Source organism: Phytophthora ramorum (assembly GCF_020800215.1).
Source record: "Phytophthora ramorum isolate Pr-102 chromosome Unknown Phyram_PR-102_s0002, whole genome shotgun sequence".
NCBI lineage: Eukaryota > Oomycota > Peronosporomycetes > Peronosporales > Peronosporaceae > Phytophthora > Phytophthora ramorum.
This window is the reverse complement of record NW_027150648.1, coordinates 3230432-3250654: the sequence shown is the minus strand read 5'-3', so window position 1 is coordinate 3250654 and position 20223 is coordinate 3230432. Positions and strand designations below refer to the sequence as shown.

Sequence of the window (20223 nt, the reverse complement as noted above, 5' to 3'; positions counted from 1 at the left end):
AACTTCTCGCCATCCTCACTCGCTCTTGATGCACCGACGACACTACCTTTGCAGGAAGCCCAGAAGATGCTTGAACTGTACAACAAAATTATTCGCGTGAACACAGATACTCAAAAGAACATGGCCATTCTGTACACACGGCGATCCACGCTCTTAGCAGCAATGGGAAAATTCTCAGCGTCGCTGCAAGACGCGGAACAAGTTGTGTGCTTGGACCCAAAATCAACCGTCGTACGTTGAATACTTGCTCTCAGTTGCTGCTAATATACTGATGTCAGGATATTGTAACTTTAGGGATACTACCGCAAAGGTTACGCACTGTGTGGCCTTGGGCGATTTGCGGAGGCAAGCCGATCTTTTCAACAAGGTCTTGCATTCGATGTTAATTGCCGATACCTTCATCATGGGCTCCAGCTAACTCTTAATCGCTCGCGATACAATTACTAGCAACGATAAAGCAAAATAAACAACTTATTGGTGCATCTGTGCTCTACGCATGCACACAACATGCTTCGCCAGCACATACTACGCGAGATAGGATTGGCACACCCACGCTGGCATACGCGTGGCCAGCATTTTCCACTCGAACGCTTTATCCGTCAAGTGCTCGGTGATGGTGTCATCAATTCATAACTACGTCGCAGTACGAAACACTCCATGAATTTGTTCATGACGGACAAGCCCATTAGCGGGTCACTGACACCAAGACATAGCACACGTGATATGTTCATTTGAAGGCGAATATGTGTGAGAAATCCGCCACGATCACGTCCCGCTTAGCAGAACCTTCACGGTTTTCAAAGATATTCAGGATGTCATCCACAGTAGTAAGGTCGAAGAATTTACAATCTTCCAACACTATTGGATCACTTTGAAGGATAGAACTTCAACAGATTCTCGGATCTCTTTGAGCGTCGTTGCGAAAAGAGATATCTGAAATGAAATGGCGCCTTAAGCGGTTCAGGTTGTAAACCCCCTGAGTCATGCACACGAGCGCTGCTTAGCAAGTAGTGCCACGAAACGTGGTTTTTTATTTAACGAGTTTATCAGCACCTCCACTTCGAATCTGCATGTTTCGCTCCACGGTGGTGTCGCCTTGTTTTCACACCGATTCTGCCTGGAGTACGCGGCTCGCCAAACATCGTCCAGTGTTGTTGATCCTCTCCCTCAACCCACAGAAGGTCATAGTCCATTGAATCCTGGGCTGTGATTGCTGCAAGTAGTGAGGTCAAACCACAGAAACCGCTCAGTATCGTCGATGCACTCTCAAAAATGGACCAGAATGGTTTGAAAGACGATGCGCTGGCAACTCGACTTCGAGTAAGGGAGACAGATTTACTTGCGTTGGAATCCTCTTCATCTTCGTCTTCGCTATCCAAGCCCAGCCCAGCTGATATCACCTGCTGCAAAGTTGCAAAGAGTGTATCGCACTCGCCGAACGTTTTGCGTGGTTTGTGTGGAGACAATTCCCGCTTTGCATTATCTTCGCGAGCATCGACATCACTCTCCAATTCATCGGAGGTATCTGATACGCTGTCTTCTTCGGAGATATTGGTCGAGGATCCAGCTGAATAAATGCCTCTGTCCACAGCAATGAACCCTGGAGATACCGACGCGACCCCACCATTACGGCGAAGCTGAACGCTGTTACCTCTTGGCTCAGGCTGGTCGCTATGCTCCTCCGAATCACTTTTGCTGTCTCTTCTGTTGGACACTCGTATTTGGACTACTCTTTTCTTCTCCCCTTTGCTGTTCAGACGACGCGTCTTCGTTGGTGGACGCACTTCATCCACACTGCACTTTGGTGCATGAACCAGAGGTATAGCTTCGTCCACGCGGCTCCTTTTCCTCCGCATTTCCTCCGGGGAAATAGTCTTGGACGTGGCGACGCTCACCACTCGAGGGGGTGACTGTTTCTCAGCTGATTTGACGCTCGAGTTCCCCCCCTGCTCCTTCGTTTCCTCCATCTTCCTCCGGGTAACTACCAGGGTTTGCTGCAGCTTCCAGAACCTGGTGCCCTCTTGTTGATCACGTGGAGGGCTCTGAGAATCTTGAACCAATCGCAGTACACCCGCCGTCAACCCGTTGCAGGTCGAGACGTTCTGGAAGCAGTAGAGCTCCCTCACACCCACGTCTGGAGCAAGTTTCAACCCAACTCGAAGCAGTCGCTCCCATTTTTCCTCCGTCATCACCTGCAACTCCTCCACGAACCCCGCCGCTGTAGCGGGCCACACAGCCACACACTTCCCATCAGCACTCGCCAGTGCAGTCTCCGCCTCCTCAAAAGCTCGCTCCAGTGTCTTTATTCCTTCCATTCCGAAATTGGCATCGACAATTGGACTTCAACTGACTGACCATCATTCTTGTGTTTAGTGTTCTACACCTCAAATAGGTCTTACGCGGGAATAACCGTGCTCGCCATTTTTCAACGGCAGTGCGCGCGGAACTGAGCGCTTCATTGACAGGTGCTGGCGCGCGAATGGAGTCTCCGCGGCGCCCGTCGGCGGCGTCTGGGTCTGTACCAACGTCCTGTCTCTCTGACTCGTCATTTTCGCGGCCCGACAGCCCCCTCCAACGCCCGAACGACAGCTTCGCCGAGTCTCAGCAGTGCAGCGCTGACCCGAGCGCCTTTCTGGGATTCCACGTGCCTCCGAGCGCCGAGGAGGTGGAAGTGGAGCCTGCTCATCTTCAGCAGAAGCAGAAACAGACCCCGAAACTGGTGCTGAACCTGGATGCGACCACGAGAGGCGACAACGGCTTCCGACCTGCGACGTCGTACGAAAGTTCGATACGCACGTCCAACCCGTTCAGTGAATTGTTTGAAGGCGACACGCAGGATGATGAGAACGTGGTGATAGACCAAGTTGCTGGAGAGAGACGAGGTGAACTGGTTCAGAAGAACATGAAGGAGGTTTTGCCGTTGAAGAGACGGCGACAACGTGAGGATGACGCAGGTGCAGACAGGTCAAGTCCCCCGCCTACGATGCTGGCGTCGATGGAAAGTGCGTGGCGAGCTCGCAAACGGAGAGTGGCTGAGAGTTCACTGGACCTGAAAGGGTCGACTGGAGAAGTGGATGCAGCACAGAATCAGAACGGCCAGAAGGATGTCCAGGAAAGTTTGGACGCAGAGACGATGGATGAAGCACGCAAATTTGCTGCTGCTACTGATGCAACAGTGAGTCAAGAGAGTGCTGGGGGGAAACGCGCTGATGACTCGCTGCCAGGAGCTAGCGCGTGTTCGGAGTATAGTGAAGACCTTGCTCCGCGGATTTTCCAGGCTATGGTTAAAGTTCCCACCAATGAGTCGATTATTCATGAGAATTGTGGCAAGAATTCGACAGACCATGTTCAATTTGATACCAGTGCGATGTCAGAAGACAGCGACCGGGAGACCGATTACGAGGATGAACTGGAGTGTACACAGCAGCTTGACGATGATGGGGCTATTGACGATATGGACATGACTCGCAGCTATGAAATTGGAAGCGATTGCGATGAAGAGGATACAGAAGTATACCCTTATTCTGATACAGGCACTTTACCATACGGGGCCGACTCGACCATTCTAGATGATGGCAACGATGACGAGGCAAATCCACAGAAAGAGACTGCGGGCAGTGCTTCGAGAGAAGAAAAAATGACCCTTGTGCCGACGCCGGATCAAATCAGTGACCAGCGAAGAGCTGAGGACGAAGCAACGAGTCGAGAAGGGTCACAAACTACCCAACAGGACTATCTGACTCCAAGAGTTGTCCCCAGCCGATCTAAACGATCCGATGCTGCCGAAACCAGCACAAATTTTGTCGTCGCAGTCGCCCCTAGTGGTGATGATGAGCAGAGCTCGCAGAAGTCCCAACATGACAATGATCCAGATGAGTGCGTGCCTACTCAACCTAGTAAACCTCGGGCGGAGAGTGAACCCATCGTCGAGCCGAACTTGCCTTCGCAACAAAACGTATCCAAGAAGAGCGATGTGCTTTTGACGAACGAGCATCTTGCTGGAACCGATTCTCAGGCAAAAGCGATCCGCACACTAGAGTTTTCGTTCTCGATGCCTGAGTCGCAGGAAGGCGAGCCACACTTCAGTGCAAGCCTGCCAAGTGAAGGGGCAGCTGTGTCAAAGAGATCAGAAACGTTCTCTCGCAGTGACAAAACAAGCCCTTTCGCGTCTTCTATCAGCCCGGTATGGGCGGCAATTCCAACCCCCATACCTGTAGAGGGTTCTGCCGTTCCCGATGTCACTGGGGTCACGATAAGTTTGAAGAAGAAAACCACATCGCCATGTGATTTGCCGACAGGAAAGAAGCAAAAACATTCTGCTGAAGGTACCGATTCCCCTAGCTCATCCAAGCCTAAGAGGAGTAAGCGCGGTTTTTTTACACCTGACAGTAGCAGCACGCCAAAAGAATCGGACGGAGGTGATCCGCAAACTCCTCGGCCTCCTGCCCGCCGCGGCACTCGGTCCTCTCAGTCCACACCTTCATCAACCCCTACAGTTCGAACACGAACAAGAACACTAACCCCCGTGCCGTCACAGCGTGCATATGCTTCAAGATCTCGAACGCTATTCAAGTACAAGTTCGAGTTTTGCTTGACGGGCTTCGTGAAGACCGGTGAAGAAAACTTGAAGGAGCTGATTGAAGGTCACGGAGGCAAAATTCCTGAAAGATACCAGGATGTTCTATACAAAAACAACGTCAAAGCTGTGGTTATCGCAACACCGGTATCATGGCGCAAGCGCAAGTTTATGCAAGCTGTGGCATGTGGAATCCCCGTCGTTCATACAGATTGGATTCACGATTGTATTGAAGATGGCTATGTGGTACCTTTCGATGGCTATCAAGTCCCAACAGGCTACTCCGTTACCACTCGAAAATTCGAGTGTTTCCCCCCTAGAGAGGTAAGTCCTCTCGAATAGGTCGAACGCCTGGGATGGTTGAATGCAAAACTAACCTTTTTGCTGCGTGCGGTTGTGCGAACAGCTACACATTTTTGAAGGCTATTCCTTTGGTATTGTCAGTGACGTGGCACAAACGTCGAAGGCAGAAGCGAAGGACAAGGCCAATCTGATGGCTTTTATTTTGAAGGCTTGTGGTGCAGATGCTGTATACGAGGTTAGTCCATCGGTATCAGTAACACTCTGTACGGTCGATGTTTTGTCGTCCACTAACGCGTGTCGTGACTTGTAGAATCTGTCTACCAAGAGCGACGTTAACGTGGATGTGGTGCTCTGCGACGAGTATACTCAGGTATGGAGCATTGATACCAACCATGCTGTATGATCTAGCCGTTTGACCGGTAATTGTGTATCCTTGTGTCGTCTAAAATATAGACTTGCCGGTACTACAAGAAGAAACGCCGCGTGCCGGTGAAAGACTTCCAGTGGGTTACCGAGTGCATGATCCTTCAGGTACACATAGCATGAGATAATCCGTGTGGTAGGAAATATCGTCGATCTGCCAACTAACACAGAGTTTGGCTGTTTCTTAGCGATGTCTGGATCCCGAAGAACCAGTTTTTGAACCACAGCGCGTAGGCTGCGTAGATGTTTTTGCAGCAAGCGCTGAAATTGGTGACAGCGACAAGTACGTTCTGGGCCTTGTTCTCCACGTACCTGTGAATGGCTCGCTCATATATTCCTGTTGCGTCTTGGTAGCACGACCCTGAAGTTATACACGGGGGAGCTTGTGATGGCGGACATCTCGGGCAGTGCAGCCGACCACTACCTCCTGTTCAATGTCTGCGAAATCCTCAGTATTCACGTAAATGCACGGAAAGATGAAGGCTCGCAGTCAAAGAGGAAAGACAAAGGAAGCCGCGTTATGCTTCGTGTGGGCATGTTGAAACGGTACGCTTTGCTTTGTGTAGTTGCTTGTTGCTGGGCTAGTTGTGTTGACAATGTTGCACTGTGTGTGGAATGAATAGCGAGCCTTACAACCCCGAGCTGTCAAAATCCCCCGCCAATGTGCTGGAAATCTCATCATCACAAGTGAAACGAAGAGTGGTGGCGATTTCTAAGGAGGACTATGGCAAGCTGAAGTATAAGGATGAGAGTATCTTTTATTTGGAGGAGGAGAGCGATCTGAACAAACTCGCCGTGTCTGAGCACAGATGGCTGACACAGTGACTGCATCGTTGCTCTGTTGTTAATGCTATCACAAAACGCCTCCGCTTCAGGAAAATCTTTCTTGTGCGTTTCACTCGTGTTGCTCTTCAGGGCCACCCTGATCTCGCGCATTTCGTTCATCAAGAATCATCCTATTGGGGATGAATAGATGGAGCCACGGCTAACAACGCGAAGGAAGCCAATTTAGTAGGATTGAGAGTGAGGCTGTGCTGGTGCTGTCAACTGGCACGTACTTTTCGCATAGGGTCGACACCAGTGTCTGAGAAGATGGTCTGTTTGGAGAAACAATCACACGCAGCATTGAATTCGTAGGCTTTCCTCTGCTACCATTCGTGCAGCGTACCTGCCACGAAATAATGCCCAAGTGAGTAAGCATCATGCGGTAGTAGTTGGTGAAACTCTCGGCCAGAAAACTCCATTTACCACGCAGGTCCCTAAACCAAATCTGTGGTGCTTCTGCTTGCAGTAATAATGACTTAGCCACAGTCCGCAATATATAAGGAACAGGGAGTGCAGTACCATCGAGGTAGACGAGCGCGACAGTGCCGTATTTTGTCGATGTCTCGAGAAAAAATCCTGTGAGTTCCTTGTGGTTGACCTAGAGCCAAAACCGTGTGAACTCAAACACGTCGCCAGAATACAATCCAAATCACACTCACCTTTCTCAAGTCGAGTCGATGCTGATCTACGGGCCGGCATTGTGAGGGGAGATCCTTGATCGAGAACCGTTGCAATTCCTTAACAGGATTCAGCAAGAAATGACCAACCAAGGTGGAGTGGTCTGAATGATGCAATCAAAACAAAACAAAACAAGCTGGTGTTCACAACGCTGCACTGCAACTACCCTTCTGCGAGATATCCTACCGCGAAATGGAGCAAACCATTTTACCGACAACCCGTTTGCGATCGAATAGAACCGCTTCAAGTCGTCTGGAAGTAGATACGGGGAGTTTTTCTGGAGCAACGCATCAACGTCAGCATGAATATCTTTTTCTGTTCTGGCCTCCCTTCAAGGTGTACACCTGCTCCCAGAGTCCAAGTTCCACCTGGGTAGCCCCAACAAACGGCTTCGACTCGACGCGCGACACGCGCTCATGAGCTTGCAAGTACGAAAACACTCCGAGGGAAATGGCGTCCAAATGCTGCATTGGTGCTGCCGAAGAATGAACGAGCGCTCAGATTCTAAGATAAGAGCTGCACGGGAACAGGCGGAGCCGGCGTTGCAATCCTCTAGCAATATTACGACGGAATAGCAGCTATTACAACGATCCCCTGAAAGTGCGACGAGGCTCGACTACATGATTGAGCACTGCTCTTGGCCTGGGCCGCCACCAACTAACCACAAAATCAGCAAGAAGCAATCAAGAATTAGACTCTCTCCTGGACAAAGTATCAAAAGTTGGACTTACGTGGCATGCCAGGCATTCCAGCCATACCGGGGAACATGCCAGCGCCCTGCAGAACCCGGACATAACACAGTTAGACCCTGTACGTAGTTTCTGCTCCAACGTTGTAAAGTAGAACGAACCATATTCGGCATAATCGGCATCCCTTCGTCATCAAACTGCAAGCCTGTGCACCGAGTTGAATAAAGTAGAAGTAAGACGCTTCTTTTCAAAAACAACAACATTGACTGAGGCGTACCTGGGGCAAGGTCCTTCACGATCTCCGAAGGCGGTTGGCCGGTCTCCTGCATCTCCTGCATAAGCTCTGACAGTCGAGCGTAATTATCCGGCTCTGACTCGTACGCTGCGACGATCTGCTGGAAGTACTGGTACTGCTTGCCATATCTGCGCAAAAAAATAAACAGCTCACATTCAGGAAGGCAGTCGACAGAAAGCACACACGGATACACAAATGCCTACCGCTCGTAGTCTTCTTTAGACAACAGCGACTCTTTCTCAGCTAGCCACTCAGGATACTACGCAAAAACGCAAAAAAAAACAACAACTCGTGATTAGCCTCCATCAAGCAGCAAAGTCATACCCCTTTCAGTACTTGCGTACCCGCTCGCAGATCTGCTTCATGGGATCATACATAACGTCCTTTGATAGCAGTTGCTGCATCATGCCGTCCACCAAGTCCTGGAAATCGCTCTGCCCCCAAAAATCACCGTCAATAACCAGACACAGGAAGTCACTCAACTCCTGTAGCCACCGCACCTTTTCGCCCATCTCTTCAAACTTCTTCATCATCTCCGACATCATATCCTCGCCCATAGCTTCCACCTGGGCCGTACCGACGCCCTCCATGTCTTCCGCCGCCTTGGCCATATTCTGCAGCGTTTTGGCCACGCCAGCGTTCACATCGTCCGTCTCATCGGGCGTCGCGTCCACCTTCAACGAGCCCAGCAGCTGCTCGATGTTCTCGGCGTCGTCTGCATTCACCACAAGAGCATCAGAACCTCTCCATCAATCTCTTCACTTGACTCCACTATACCGTCCGTGCCCAGCTCTCGAAATGCCTGCTCCAGCACCTGCTGGAACTCGGGATTCTGCGCGTCCTCGAGGAACTTAGCCATGTTCTGCCCCCATAACCACAGCGTCAGCGCTTCACTTCGCCTCGATCAAGTTCTTAACAGTTTTGATAACCTCTTGCAGTTTGTTGTCTTCGCTGTCCCGCGTCGCAGCAGCGGTGGCGGCCGCTTCCTGCTGCACGGTGGCCATCTCCGAGGCTTGGGCGGTGCTCACCTCGTCCGCAAAGTCGTCCAGCGCATCTGCAGAGACGGACAGTGAGCGGGTGTGTGTGTAGGTGAAGGAGGCATGGGTGGTTACCTTCGAGGAGATCGTCCAGATCCACTTCCTCCTGCGTCTTGGGCTCGCTCTCCTCCTTCGTGCTCATCGTCAGGCTCCGGTTGACGTATGACATTGACAAAAGACCCACCGGGTTGTTTCATTTATCCCGGTGGAAATTGGATAAAAGTGGTCACGGTACTCTTATAGCTTCGACTTGACCTTGAGAATTGGCCCCAGATACAGTACGATGAGGTCGTGGAGAATACATAGAAGTCCTGCTGTGAAGATTGGCATCCTAACGACATTTTGAACTTTGCACACCCGACATCGAGATGTTGATGGCCTGCCACCAGGTTATTTGAGTTGCATTAGACTTGGGGCACTATCGCATGTACTATTGATATTTGGCAGCAAACTTGAGTTGGGGCTCGTTGACGACGCAGACACTGGCCAGCAGCTACGATTTGAAGGACAGGGCGAAGAGGCTTTTGTTAGTAGAGCGCTGGGGAAGACCGTGCACCGATGCACGGCGACGAACCTTGTTAGCGAAGAGATACTCGCGCAGAGCTATTGCGAGAGTCGAGACGACCATGAAGATGCAATAGTACTGGTCGCGAATAATTGGGAGCGAGGCGTGAGCAATGAATACGGGAGAGAACGCGCGCTCCATGGTAAGTAACTTACCTGTATCCAAGCATGTTTTACGATTTCTGGCCACTGAGGGGTGTATCTACAGGGAAAGAGAGAGCGGCTTGTGAGTACCATCGTCGAGATAGCGAATTTTCCATCCAGTCGCACATTATGCAGGAAGGATCGATTCGAATGTTCATGAGCAGCCGAAACTGCGCTGTGCCATTAGCTGAATTCAGATTTGATGTCCACACCGGGTACGGAGAGCGGAAATTGGCGGATTCTGCAGCGTTGTTGAGGAATGGGCAGATTAGACCTGGATTGGGCGAAGAGCAGAAACTTACGATTGCGTTCTCGGTACCCGCTGATGAGTGACTGCACCAGAAGCTCCTGCGTTGTGTCGGCGGTGGTCATATTTATGATAGGTGAATCTGCGTATGGATACTGAGTGCTGCTGCGTTCATAAATCGAGGGTAGTTGTCACAGTAGGAAAACCCAATAGAACCTCGCATTTAAATGAGGTCATGCACGAACCTGTCGATAATCTCGAGTGCACTACGCTGGTTCAAATGAAGGTCTCCGTCTACATAAAGTGCGCCCCCTGCAAACGGCGACGAATGCCGAACCATCGCCAGCACATCCATGTTGAGTTTGGCGTAGCTCTATTCAATGAACCACCACACCATAGTGTTACAGCGCGTCATCCACGTCAAGACCAGCGTAACCACGGCAAGTGAGTGCACCTTCAGCGTGTAATCGAGCACGACTATCATGGTTGCTTGTCGAATGGACTCATTAGTCGAAAGCGGTGTGGTCACCTCTACGTGGAGCGTATCCGCTACTCCGTCAAAGTTGGTATCTGTACTAGAAGTCTTCAAAGCACGATAAGCGTATCACCATTGCCTAAACTACAGAAGATAGAATTACCTGAACTTGGGCAGTTCGAAGACTTTCGTTCGAGAACATCTCTCGGACGTGCTTCGGGAACGTCGTGTGCACCAGCGTGAGCGGTTGCACCTCGCCTCCATCATCCCGTTCCCCCTCTAGAATACTGAGCACATGACCCGTGAGCGCAACCTCTGGCTGCTCTCGATAGGAGTTCACCTGCAGCACAAAATCTGCCAAAAAGCGTTACAGCGCTTATACAACTTTTTGGTCTTTTCGCGCACGCACCTCGCGAACCCAGCGCCAACAGCAACGGCAGAAACGCTGCGATCAGCCAGAGCGCGATCGCCACCACATGCGAGAGCGACAAAACCCCGCTACAGTAGCGCCGCTGCAGGCTCGAGCGGTGGCAAATAGCGCGCATTGCTCCAAGTGTCCATACGTCGCTTCAAGATACTTATGGAGGCAGCCATTATTGCCCAAATTTAGTGCACATGCGACATGCGCTGATCGATAAATAAGAAACTTAGTGGAGGCGTTTGTAAAGTCGGTGAACAAATATTGTCTGAAGTTCCATCGTGCCCTCGCTGCAATCACAATCCTCAATTGTTTCTCCATTGAGCACTAACAACAAGATGATCACCGCGTCCGTGGGCGTGGACTCGAGTCTGCTGCTGGAGCCTGCGCGCGAGCTACAGTTCCCGCTGCCGGACGTCACGTCGGGGCACCGTCCGCGCTGCTGCCTCACGCTCACCAACTTGTCGCCGCTCAACGACGTGTTGTTCCGCGTACGGACCCGCAACCCGGACGCGTTCACGGTGTGTCCGACCCACGGGCTGCTAGCGCCAGGCACGAGCTCCCAAGTGGTCATGACTGCAACTGCGCGGACCTGCGAGCGTCTGGGTGCGATGGACCCGCGGGATTTGATGACCCGTCAGTCTTCCGAGCTCTTCGTCGTGCAGAGTATGGAGCGAGAGAAAGAGGTGCAAACCATGCAACCGCTGGACCCGGACTCCAGCTCATCGCTGCGGGCTTTCTGGAAGCAGATGCCGAGAGACTGCGTCACGGAGAACAAGCTGGTGTGTCGGTTCACTGCTGGTATCCCTGCGCTGGCGACCAAAGTCACACAGGACCCCAATATGTTCTCGCGGAGTTTGAGCAACACGAGTATGAACTCGCAGGAGTACCGGTCCGGTCGCGGTGAAAACAGGAGCTTGAGTATGAGTGCGCACGAGTTCCGGTCGAGTCGCAGTGGAAGCAACAGCGAGTTTAGCAGACTCAATCGGTCTTTGAGCAACCAGCTAACGCCGCCGCCGGAGATGCACAGAAATGAACGCTGGAGCCGAAATCAATCGTTTGGTAGTGACGCCAGCTTCCACACCACAATTGAGCCCCCTATTGTGAACCGAAGGTCGGAGGCAAGAATGTCGACTTCGTCTAACTGGGCTGCGTCTAGAACTCCCACGACGAGGCTACGAGACAGCGCGCTAACTAGCATCAGTGTGAGCGACGGATCTGTCAGTGACACTATGCTGTCCGCGCAGACTTCCTTTTCCACGGACGCGGCAACGGAGGAACAGACGCACGAGCTCGGTCCACTTCAGTACCACATTCAGCCTAGTGACGTGCTTTCGTTCAATCTCAAGCGTGCACCACGCTTCTGGGGTCAGACTTCGCTCTTCGTGGTGAACTCTAGCCAACACGACTGTCTCGCTTTTAAGGTGCGCACGTCTAACCAATCGGGCTACGTGGTGAAGCCCAGCCGAGGGCTTGTATCGACTACGAATGCGCAGGAAGTGATCGTGTCGCTGTGTGCACCGCGCGATGAAAACAGTTTTGATCCCGCTAAGCGCGAGGCAAAAGATGGCTTTATGATTGAAGTCGCCAACATCTCGCGGGACAAGTACGAAGGTTTGATGAGACTGGACGAGCGAAAACGCACCCGCGAAATGAGCTCTCTGTGGTCCCTTATGCCTCGAAGTGATCGTCGGTCGACAATGCTTTCTGTGGAGCTGAAGACTGGAGGAAGCGATTGCGGTAGTGGCACCTGCGACAGCTCTGACAGTGGAAACTCGGACGCTCGGAGCACTGTCAACCGGAGTTCACCTGAAAAGTCTCGACAAAGTTTGCACTCGGTCGTGCGGGGCATGAAACAACTATCTACCTCCTCTTCAACGGATGAGTCGCCTGAGAGCGTCGCAGAGGAGAAGCCGGGATCCGCGTACGATTCGGACGAGTCGGCGTTCACTGTCGCTCCGAGTGTCGCGCTCTCTGAGGTTGGCAAGGATGAATCTGGCAGTGATGCGGACGTGGCCTTCAGCTCGGCAGCAAAAAGCCTGCCACGAGATCCCGCTGTGATTGTCGTCTCAGCCGACAGGATGGACACCGTCGACTTTTCCAACCCGAAGCTGTCCTTCTTTATTTAGTTGTTACGCCGATGGGGGAGCCGCGTCGAGTGTTGAAGGCTTGAAGCCTTAAGTCTTTGCTTTCATGACCACTTCATCCCAAGGACTAGGCTATCAAAAATGTAGATTCGTGAAGTTTCAAAGGTTGTTTCTGCTTATTTGTAGAAAAGGTCGGTTATGCGAGTCCATTGACGGTGGCTCAGCCCCGTGTGATCTAGCTACTCTCTACTTGGTCACGATGTTCTCCAGGCTCTCGAGAACCTTGACAGTCGAAGACGTACCCAGCATGTTGATGATGCTAGGTGGGATGTAGCCGGCCAGGTCGGCGTGTGCGAGGAGGGTCACGATGCAGTACACCTTGCCGTCCTCCTCCTTGAACTCCTCAATGAGATAGCCCGATATGTAGTTGTGGGCGCGCACGTAGCCTTCCAGAGGCGCGACGTCCGCGACGTTGACAGAGCGCGTGGCAATGGCGACTCGTCCGTCTTCGAGTGTCGTGGCGTACGTGACCACGACGAACTCGCGGCCGTAGATTGGGAACTGACCCTTGCTAGTGATCTGGCGGAAGGCCAAGTGGTTGGACTCGCCGATGTCGCGCAGCGTCACGATGCCCTCCATCATCTCGTCCAGCTCCAGCGTGCGGTTCGGGTCCAGCAGCACCTGCTCGATGACGCGCTTGTCGGCATCGATGCGGCGCGCGGCGCGGAACGGGCACCAGTCGCAGTCCTCGACGGCTCCGCGCCAGATCTGCACGCCCTCGGCGTCGTCCACGAGCTCCCACGTCGTGACCTTGTCGTCACCTGAGTGGCGGTCGAGCAGAATCTGGATGTTCTCCTTGCCGTAGGCCTCAAAGTCCACATCGTCGGCTGTGGGGTACGCGGGCTCCTCAGGCTTGATCTGCTCCTCCGCCGCCGGCGTTTCTCCGTACCCGAACAGGTAGTTCATACTAACTTGGTGCAAATGAAGAGGAAGGTGGCGCTGAAGAGGGGGTTTCTCGACTGACTCCGCCCACGATGGGAGCCGCTTGACTGCTTTGACTGTTTCTGTTGCGGGGTACAGAGCGAAGCGGCATGGATTCAGAACTCGTCTCTGTGCGCGTACCTGAACCTGCTACAGCTGATAAACAGTGAATGAGCCCGAAACGGTATCTCACTAGCAACATATTATTTAGAGTATCTGATAATTGGTATCCTGTGTTATTAACTATTTTTACTACCAATCCATTATTGAAGGATCACTATCACACGAGTGTCACTCGAGTGAGGTGATGACGCCATCTATTCAGGTCATGAAGGGTATGTTTGACTACAGGTATAAGAGGTGCAAATGGTACAGCATTTGCATCGCTTTTGGAAGGGCATCATGAAAGTGAGGTAGTGGGACGTCGCAAATGCGACTAAGCTTACTGTAGGCTGTTGCCTTTGTCGACTTCTTCAATGCTCTTGCAAGGTTGCAACAGCAGCTTGCAACCGACAACTTTTGCATTATCCTGGTGCGGGGGCGGCATGCCTTCATGTGCCGTAGCTTAGGCTTCACACAGTCCAGGCGGGGTGCTGGCTGGACGCTATGGATACAAGCCACAGGTTGTCCGTGACTCTCTTCATGCGACGCTGCAGACTTGGATTACAGGCTGAACTAGTTTCGCTCCTATTACTGTCTGCCATCGTCGCATGTGGATACAGCGTCGTTACGTGGCTGATGGCTTCCTTGGCCATTGGCTATTCCTGTGAGGATGTTGCAACCGGTTGCATTAATTCAGCAACTGCGAGTCAAAACGGGGTTATTGCCCTTGCAGGACTGTGGCAAATGGTGGTTGAGTTTACCTTGTATTCAAATAACTCACACAGGAAATGCAGCTAAAAAAATGCCGACAGCAAACTCGAACACCTGGTAGGTACCCCACTACATGATGATCTTGTCGTGCGAGCATGCTGGATGCAGGGTGGAGCTTGAGAGGACTATCCTACATGTATTAGTATGAGGGCTGTTGTATTCATTGCAAAACTGAAACTTGCCCAGCTCGACCAGAACTAATGGTGTCGGTCTACGACTGGAATCCTATAGTTCTCTCTCGTGCTTGTAGACCTGTTGTTCCTTAAGTTTTTCCGAAAGTCGGTAGGATACGAGACTCGCCTGGTCCAAACGAAGCTGCCATAAGTTTGTACATACGTATCCTCTGCTTTACTTAGTACTAGTATATTTTAACAACGGCGCCATCGGTGTTGGTTGCTACACTTGCTGCCGTTGGGGCGCATGCAAACTGGGACGACAGCAGTAGAGACAACTGTTGCCGCTGGAAGCAGGATCCACCGAGGTTCAGTCGGCACTTAAGTGTATAGTTTCGTATGGATGCACGCATCGCTGCAATCACGTAGCTGCAGAGGGGGGTAAAGGAAACAAATATACCGTTGTTCAGCATGTTCGCGCGGCATGACACGCTAGGACAGCAAAGCTGACGTGGTTTGTCGGCTCTCCCGCTCGGCCTCGCAATACACGTACGCACGTAGCTAAACGCAAGGACTGGGTCTCCGACACTGTAATTGCCGGAGACCAGCCCAAGTACATCCCCGCTACGGATATTATACATGGACATGTAGCAAGTTGCTGCTGACAAGGTTTGAACGCATCAATTATACATCTACCACGACGATTTTGGACTCGAGTGGGCGGGAGAGCACTCGGGGGTGATCAACGTGCAGAGTTGCATTTCTGGTGGAAGCGTGGCGTGAGGTTACAGCTCTTCGTCAGCAGCAGCAGCAGTCGGCGGGTGCGCAAGTAATGAGCTTGTCGCTGGCGGTGCCTGTAAGTCAGGCGCCCTTGCAAAATGTCCTGGATACGCCACGCGCGAGCTGAGCTGCGCTGAAGGCGAGTTCTGAACAGACTGGCATAAACGACTAAATGCTCCGAACTGTAAAAATGATTCGAACGTGATGATCTGTGTAGCTGCCGATCATCCCGTTCGGATCCTTCCCAACGGCAGAGGCTGCCAAGCGATAGCCGCAGTGCGCACACTTATCAGGGTGTGTGGCTTGGTACACGTACACTCGAAAAGCTCACGCCGTTAACTCGGTCACGACGGCTCGACCGGGGTCAGCTTCTTTCCAAGTGTACATGTATTGTAATAGTAGTCCGGGAAAAGCGACTTACAAAAGCCAGTGTATCCCTCGTTTTAGTGTCATTAAAACGAGTATTTCCACATCTGGCCTGCCATTTGCACTGCAGACTGCAGGTCAGTATGTGCTCTGTCACTATCTAGTCGAATGGATACAGCTGGGATGCTTCCACATCGCGACCACACGTGCAAATGGACTCGACGCTCGACCAGCTGCAGCGCACAAGCTCTTTTGCCTCCAGGTGGCTCTGTCGGTCTTCTGTTGCGACTGGCAATCGGGTGTTCAGCACTTCGCAACCGCCGTCCCACACGCGCCTTTCGGCCATCAGTTCGCCTTCTCATCTGGTTCGCCTGTAGCCATGAGAAAGTCTATGTCGCTGCCGATCGCGCCGCCTGTCAAGCTGCGCCGCCGCAAGTCGTTGCGGGAGGAGCAAATGAGTCGTTCATTCTCGTTCACCAAGCGCCGCGTCGAGCGGCAGCCGTCGCGCCTCACACCGATGAAGTCCATGGAGCAGACGCTGCTGGACAACGTGCACGTGGAATTCGTCAAGGCCGTGGTGCCCGGCCAGAACAAGCTGGCCAGCCCGCGCTACGTCATGCGCATCAACAACACCGCGCTGGACCAGACGTGGGAGATGGCGAGGACATTCAAGGAGTTCTACGAGCTCAAGGAGGCGATCGTCCGCGTACTCGACTACGGCCACTTCTGTCCTTCAAACTGCCCGTGGCTCTACATGTACGCGGCGCACCACTTCCCGAGGCGCCACATCTTCCGTTCGCGTAGCCCTTCCGTGATCGCCGGGCGACTCACCGAGCTGCAAACGTATTTTTCGACGCTGCTGCGCATGGCCAAGCAGAACCGCAACCTCGAGTGCGCAGTGTCATCTACCAAGCTGCCGCAGCTCATCTACGATTTCCTGTTCGAGGGCATGGTTTTCGACCGCTCCGACTTCATGCGGTTGAGCGAGCGTCTCTCGATAAATACCCGCGACAGCAGCTTCCTCGACAACGACCCGACACAAGATCCGGAGGAATGCTTCATCTGTCGCAAGGCTCTGGTGGGCGACTCCAGCGTATCGATCGTCCCAGCAGCTCCAAGCAGTAACAGGGGGCCTTCGAGCAAGAAACGCGATAAGCACGTGATGGCGGGCCTCACGACTCTCGACTGCGGCCATTGCTTCCACGACGAGTGCATTCTCGCGAAACTAAACGAGTCGCTGACTTGTCCACTGTGTATAGCGCAAACCAGTCCTCCACAGTCCGGCGTCGCTGCTGCCTAGTTAACGAACAACCCGTGCACTAGAGACCTCTTAACCTAGCTAGAAGGCTGTGTGTACTTGTTCATAAATGACATGGGAGCCATATTCAAGCGCATCAAACCCCATTGCACCGTGGAGATTCATATCACCTCCAAACGATTAAAGTGCAGCAATACCCGCAGCGTGGCTCTTCTCGTCGTTTCGTCTACATGAAGCCCACAACGAGACGGCAGTGACTATCTCTTCACGCTCAGGAGAAAGGCTCGGCGGTGTCGTGTTCTGTAGTACTTGTCTGTCTGTGTAAAACCCATTTTATATATCCAAAAAACGAATAACCCAATACCAAAATAACCCATTTATAGTAACTTGGGCATGAAGCGTGGGAACGTCCGCAACCAGGAGGTGCGTATCCCTCTCTGTCTCCCCCTCCTCGCTGTACCGACGGGCTTTTTCTCGGATGCGATAGGTAGTCAAACTCATCGTCTATCACTTCCACCGCTTTTCCGCAGGTTACGGACGAGCAAGGCCGCCGGCGTTTCCACGGAGCCTTCACGGGCGGCTTCTCTGCTGGATACTACAACTCCGTGGGTAGTGCGGAAGGATGGACGCCACAGACGTTCTCGTCTTCTCGGAGCAATCGCTCGTCCCAGATCCAGCAGCGGGCTGAGGATTTTATGGACGAGGACGACGACCCGCTGCTGGGCAAACGACTGGAGACCACGGAACGCTATGACACGCTGCAAAAGGGAGCCAAACGACAACTGCAACAGCAGCAACAAGTTGGCAAAGCTGGAGCTGGAGCTATCCCAGGGTTCGCCTTGCCGGATGACTGGGTTCTGCCGGTGAACGACTCCGTTGGAGCTAAGTTGTTGAAGCACATGGGGTGGAAAGAAGGTCACGGCATCGGGCAGCGAGTACGCAGACGCAAGTACGAGGAAATGGAGAAGGAGGGAGTGGAGGGACCGAAACTATTGATGCAAAGTGCTCATGAAGAGAAAACAGAGTCAGAGCCGCAGGATGAAGAAGAGGTGTACGTTCCGCCACGGAAAGTGTTTGACATTCAAAAGGCTTTTCCCAAGCCCAAGCTGGATCGGTATGGCGCGGGATTTGACCCGTATACGAACGCTCCCGAGTTTGCGTTCCACAAGCAGCAAAAGGAGGAGAATCAGAGAATGAAGGAGGGGTCTCACCGTCAGGTGGTATCCTTTTCAGACGCTTTGAAAGCTTCAAATGGCAGCAATCGCGCATCGGGAGGATATGGACTGAGCGCGCTGGAAGAAGACGACGACGTCGATGTTTATGGAACTGTCTCAATGACAGAATTTGATCGGGTAATTGCCCCACTTGGAGCGAAGAATGACATTAAGCGGCTGGATTCATCAGCACTACCAGCGCGTCGGTATGAGAAGGCAAGACTCAGTCGAGCTTTGTGCTCAGATGGACGACCTGTCCTTCCTGGGTTTGAGTTAGCAACGTCGAAGGAAAAGCCTCCGAAGGTAGTTAAATTGCGTCTCACTGTGCCGTCGGATTTCAAGGCCTTTCATCGCTTTGATGAGGAAGGAGGGCGCGATGATGCCGTAACAGCGTTGTATCGCAAGCATAATTTCTCCTCGGGTAGCGGTGGAATGGTTGTAACAGCGAACCAACGTGGCGTTCTCCTGGAAGACCAAGGGGGAAATGGACGTAGCAATGCTGGCGCGGGAGTTGGTAGCGAGGTGAAGGGCCCAGCTGCGAGTGTGTTTGACTTGCTTGGCGAGGAGCAGAGGGCGAAACTGTTCGATGCTGCTGCTCAAGCGAAACAGGGGCTACCTTCGTCCAGAGTTGCACATACTACTTCAGTCAAAGAGTTAGCCGCTCCGAAAGTTCGGCAACCACTTGTGCGTGGTGGTAGTGGTGACGACCAGTTTCGAGCAACGATTTCAGCGTCGATTGCGAAACGATTCGTTTCGTCAAAAGGTGCAAGCGACGAGGAAAAGAGCAAGCCTGATCCTACTCAAGAGGTTCACACGAAGGCGTCACGCCGGTCGCAGAGTTTGTGGATCCCCGAATCACTTCTTTGCAAACGTTTCCACGTAAAATGTGCCGGACCGACTGGCTCTGGGGGGAAAGATGACGATAGCGACAAGAAGCGTGACCTCTTCGACAAGGAGCTCGTTCCCCATTTAGTAGAATTTGCCGCTGACCGAGCTGCTCATCAGCGTCCGCCAGAGAAGGCACGTGAAGCTTCGAAATCGGGCAAGGTTGCTGAAGATGAACGCGTGCTGCCACCTTTACCTGCAGTAAAACGAACCTCGGCCAGTCTGCTCAAATCGATTTTCGAGCCGTCGGATGAGTCTGAATTGAGTGACTACGATAGCGAGGATGAAGAAGGCGATGACGGCAATGTAGAAGAGATGGAGAAGCAAGATTCTGCCTCGAGCTTTCCCATCGGGAGTGCTGAACAACTAGTGCGAAATCATCAGCACGACCAACGTGACGTGAGCTCAGAGTCAAGCTCGTCAGAAGATGAGGTTGGTGCTCACTCCTCGATGCTTGGCGCTAAAGTTGGCAATAAAGAAGATGACCGAGGCATCAAGCGACTGCGCAGTGAAGATGACACCGACAATGGAGATGCGAGACAAAAAAAGAAGGACGAGAAGCGGAAGCACAAAAAACACAAGAAACACCACAAGCATCGCTCGTCGCGTGACGACAAGGACAAGAAGAGGAAAAAGGACAAAAAGGATCGAAAGTCGCACAAGCACCGCTCCTCGAGACACTCCAGGCGAAGCAGAAGTCGAAGTGGGGAACGAAGCTCGGGTCACCGTCGTAGCTCCAGCAAACAGCACTAGCAGTAAAGCTGGAACTTCAGTTCTCTACTAACAAGAGTACTTCAGTAATGGAAGGAGTAAACCGACGCTGTTGACACGGCGGCATGGCGATTATTTCGCGTGGACTAGCCCAAGCACTTCAACTTGAACACAAAAAACGAACAAAACATTTTTGAGTCTCTATGTAAACAGAATCGATTGAAGCTCAAAGCAATGCAAAAACTAATCAATACACGACAGAGGGCTGGCCCCTCTACCGA

General features: G+C 52.4%; 9 protein-coding genes across 10 annotated transcripts; 4 read left to right on the top strand and 5 right to left on the bottom strand.

Annotated features, from left to right (window-relative positions):
• Positions 1–685: 685 nt before the first annotated feature.
• On the bottom strand, positions 686–2315 carry KRP23_2479 (uncharacterized protein; the record flags this gene model as incomplete). The annotated part of the gene is made up of 2 exons (XM_067887221.1): positions 686–696; positions 1652–2315. The coding sequence occupies 2 exons, from the start codon at positions 2313–2315 to the stop codon at positions 686–688; spliced, it is 675 nt and encodes a 224-aa protein (XP_067749828.1).
• Positions 2316–2479: 164 nt separating this feature from the next.
• KRP23_2478 (TP53-binding protein 1) lies at positions 2480–6127 on the top strand (the record flags this gene model as incomplete). The annotated part of the gene is made up of 7 exons (XM_067887220.1): positions 2480–4900; positions 4983–5114; positions 5190–5249; positions 5333–5410; positions 5491–5585; positions 5657–5848; positions 5926–6127. 7 exons carry the CDS (start codon positions 2480–2482, stop codon positions 6125–6127), a joined length of 3180 nt encoding a protein of 1059 aa, XP_067749827.1.
• A 70-nt stretch (positions 6128–6197) lies between these two features.
• On the bottom strand, positions 6198–7275 carry KRP23_2477 (Tubulin polyglutamylase complex subunit 2; the record flags this gene model as incomplete). Its single annotated transcript, XM_067887219.1, has 7 exons — positions 6198–6287; positions 6361–6399; positions 6471–6583; positions 6647–6725; positions 6787–6908; positions 6992–7082; positions 7150–7275. 7 exons carry the CDS (start codon positions 7273–7275, stop codon positions 6198–6200), a joined length of 660 nt encoding a protein of 219 aa, XP_067749826.1.
• A 146-nt stretch (positions 7276–7421) lies between these two features.
• KRP23_2476 (Peroxisome biogenesis protein 19-1) lies at positions 7422–8968 on the bottom strand (the record flags this gene model as incomplete). The annotated part of the gene is made up of 10 exons (XM_067887218.1): positions 7422–7462; positions 7537–7582; positions 7656–7699; positions 7772–7917; positions 7993–8048; positions 8134–8223; positions 8290–8504; positions 8567–8651; positions 8719–8843; positions 8902–8968. 10 exons carry the CDS (start codon positions 8966–8968, stop codon positions 7422–7424), a joined length of 915 nt encoding a protein of 304 aa, XP_067749825.1.
• A 95-nt stretch (positions 8969–9063) lies between these two features.
• Positions 9064–10801, bottom strand: KRP23_2475 (Transmembrane protein 231; the record flags this gene model as incomplete). 2 transcript variants are annotated; one of them, XM_067887216.1, is made up of 10 exons in its annotated part: positions 9064–9205; positions 9279–9319; positions 9401–9469; positions 9547–9592; positions 9661–9775; positions 9837–9946; positions 10027–10154; positions 10236–10364; positions 10420–10610; positions 10666–10801. In XM_067887216.1, the coding sequence occupies 10 exons, from the start codon at positions 10799–10801 to the stop codon at positions 9064–9066; spliced, it is 1107 nt and encodes a 368-aa protein (XP_067749823.1). The 2 variants fall into 2 exon arrangements, with proteins under 2 accessions (XP_067749823.1, XP_067749824.1); XM_067887217.1 differs by having other exon boundaries at positions 9837–9943.
• Positions 10802–11012: 211 nt separating this feature from the next.
• KRP23_2474 (uncharacterized protein) lies at positions 11013–12803 on the top strand (the record flags this gene model as incomplete). The annotated part of the gene is made up of 1 exon (XM_067887215.1): positions 11013–12803. The coding sequence occupies one exon, from the start codon at positions 11013–11015 to the stop codon at positions 12801–12803; it is 1791 nt and encodes a 596-aa protein (XP_067749822.1).
• A 204-nt stretch (positions 12804–13007) lies between these two features.
• KRP23_2473 (uncharacterized protein) lies at positions 13008–13727 on the bottom strand (the record flags this gene model as incomplete). The annotated part of the gene is made up of 1 exon (XM_067887214.1): positions 13008–13727. The coding sequence occupies one exon, from the start codon at positions 13725–13727 to the stop codon at positions 13008–13010; it is 720 nt and encodes a 239-aa protein (XP_067749821.1).
• A 2526-nt stretch (positions 13728–16253) lies between these two features.
• On the top strand, positions 16254–17174 carry KRP23_2472 (uncharacterized protein; the record flags this gene model as incomplete). Its single annotated transcript, XM_067887213.1, has 1 exon — positions 16254–17174. One exon carries the CDS (start codon positions 16254–16256, stop codon positions 17172–17174), a length of 921 nt encoding a protein of 306 aa, XP_067749820.1.
• Positions 17175–17525: 351 nt separating this feature from the next.
• KRP23_2471 (G patch domain-containing protein TGH) lies at positions 17526–19984 on the top strand (the record flags this gene model as incomplete). Its single annotated transcript, XM_067887212.1, has 2 exons — positions 17526–17555; positions 17663–19984. The coding sequence occupies 2 exons, from the start codon at positions 17526–17528 to the stop codon at positions 19982–19984; spliced, it is 2352 nt and encodes a 783-aa protein (XP_067749819.1).
• Positions 19985–20223: the final 239 nt, after the last annotated feature.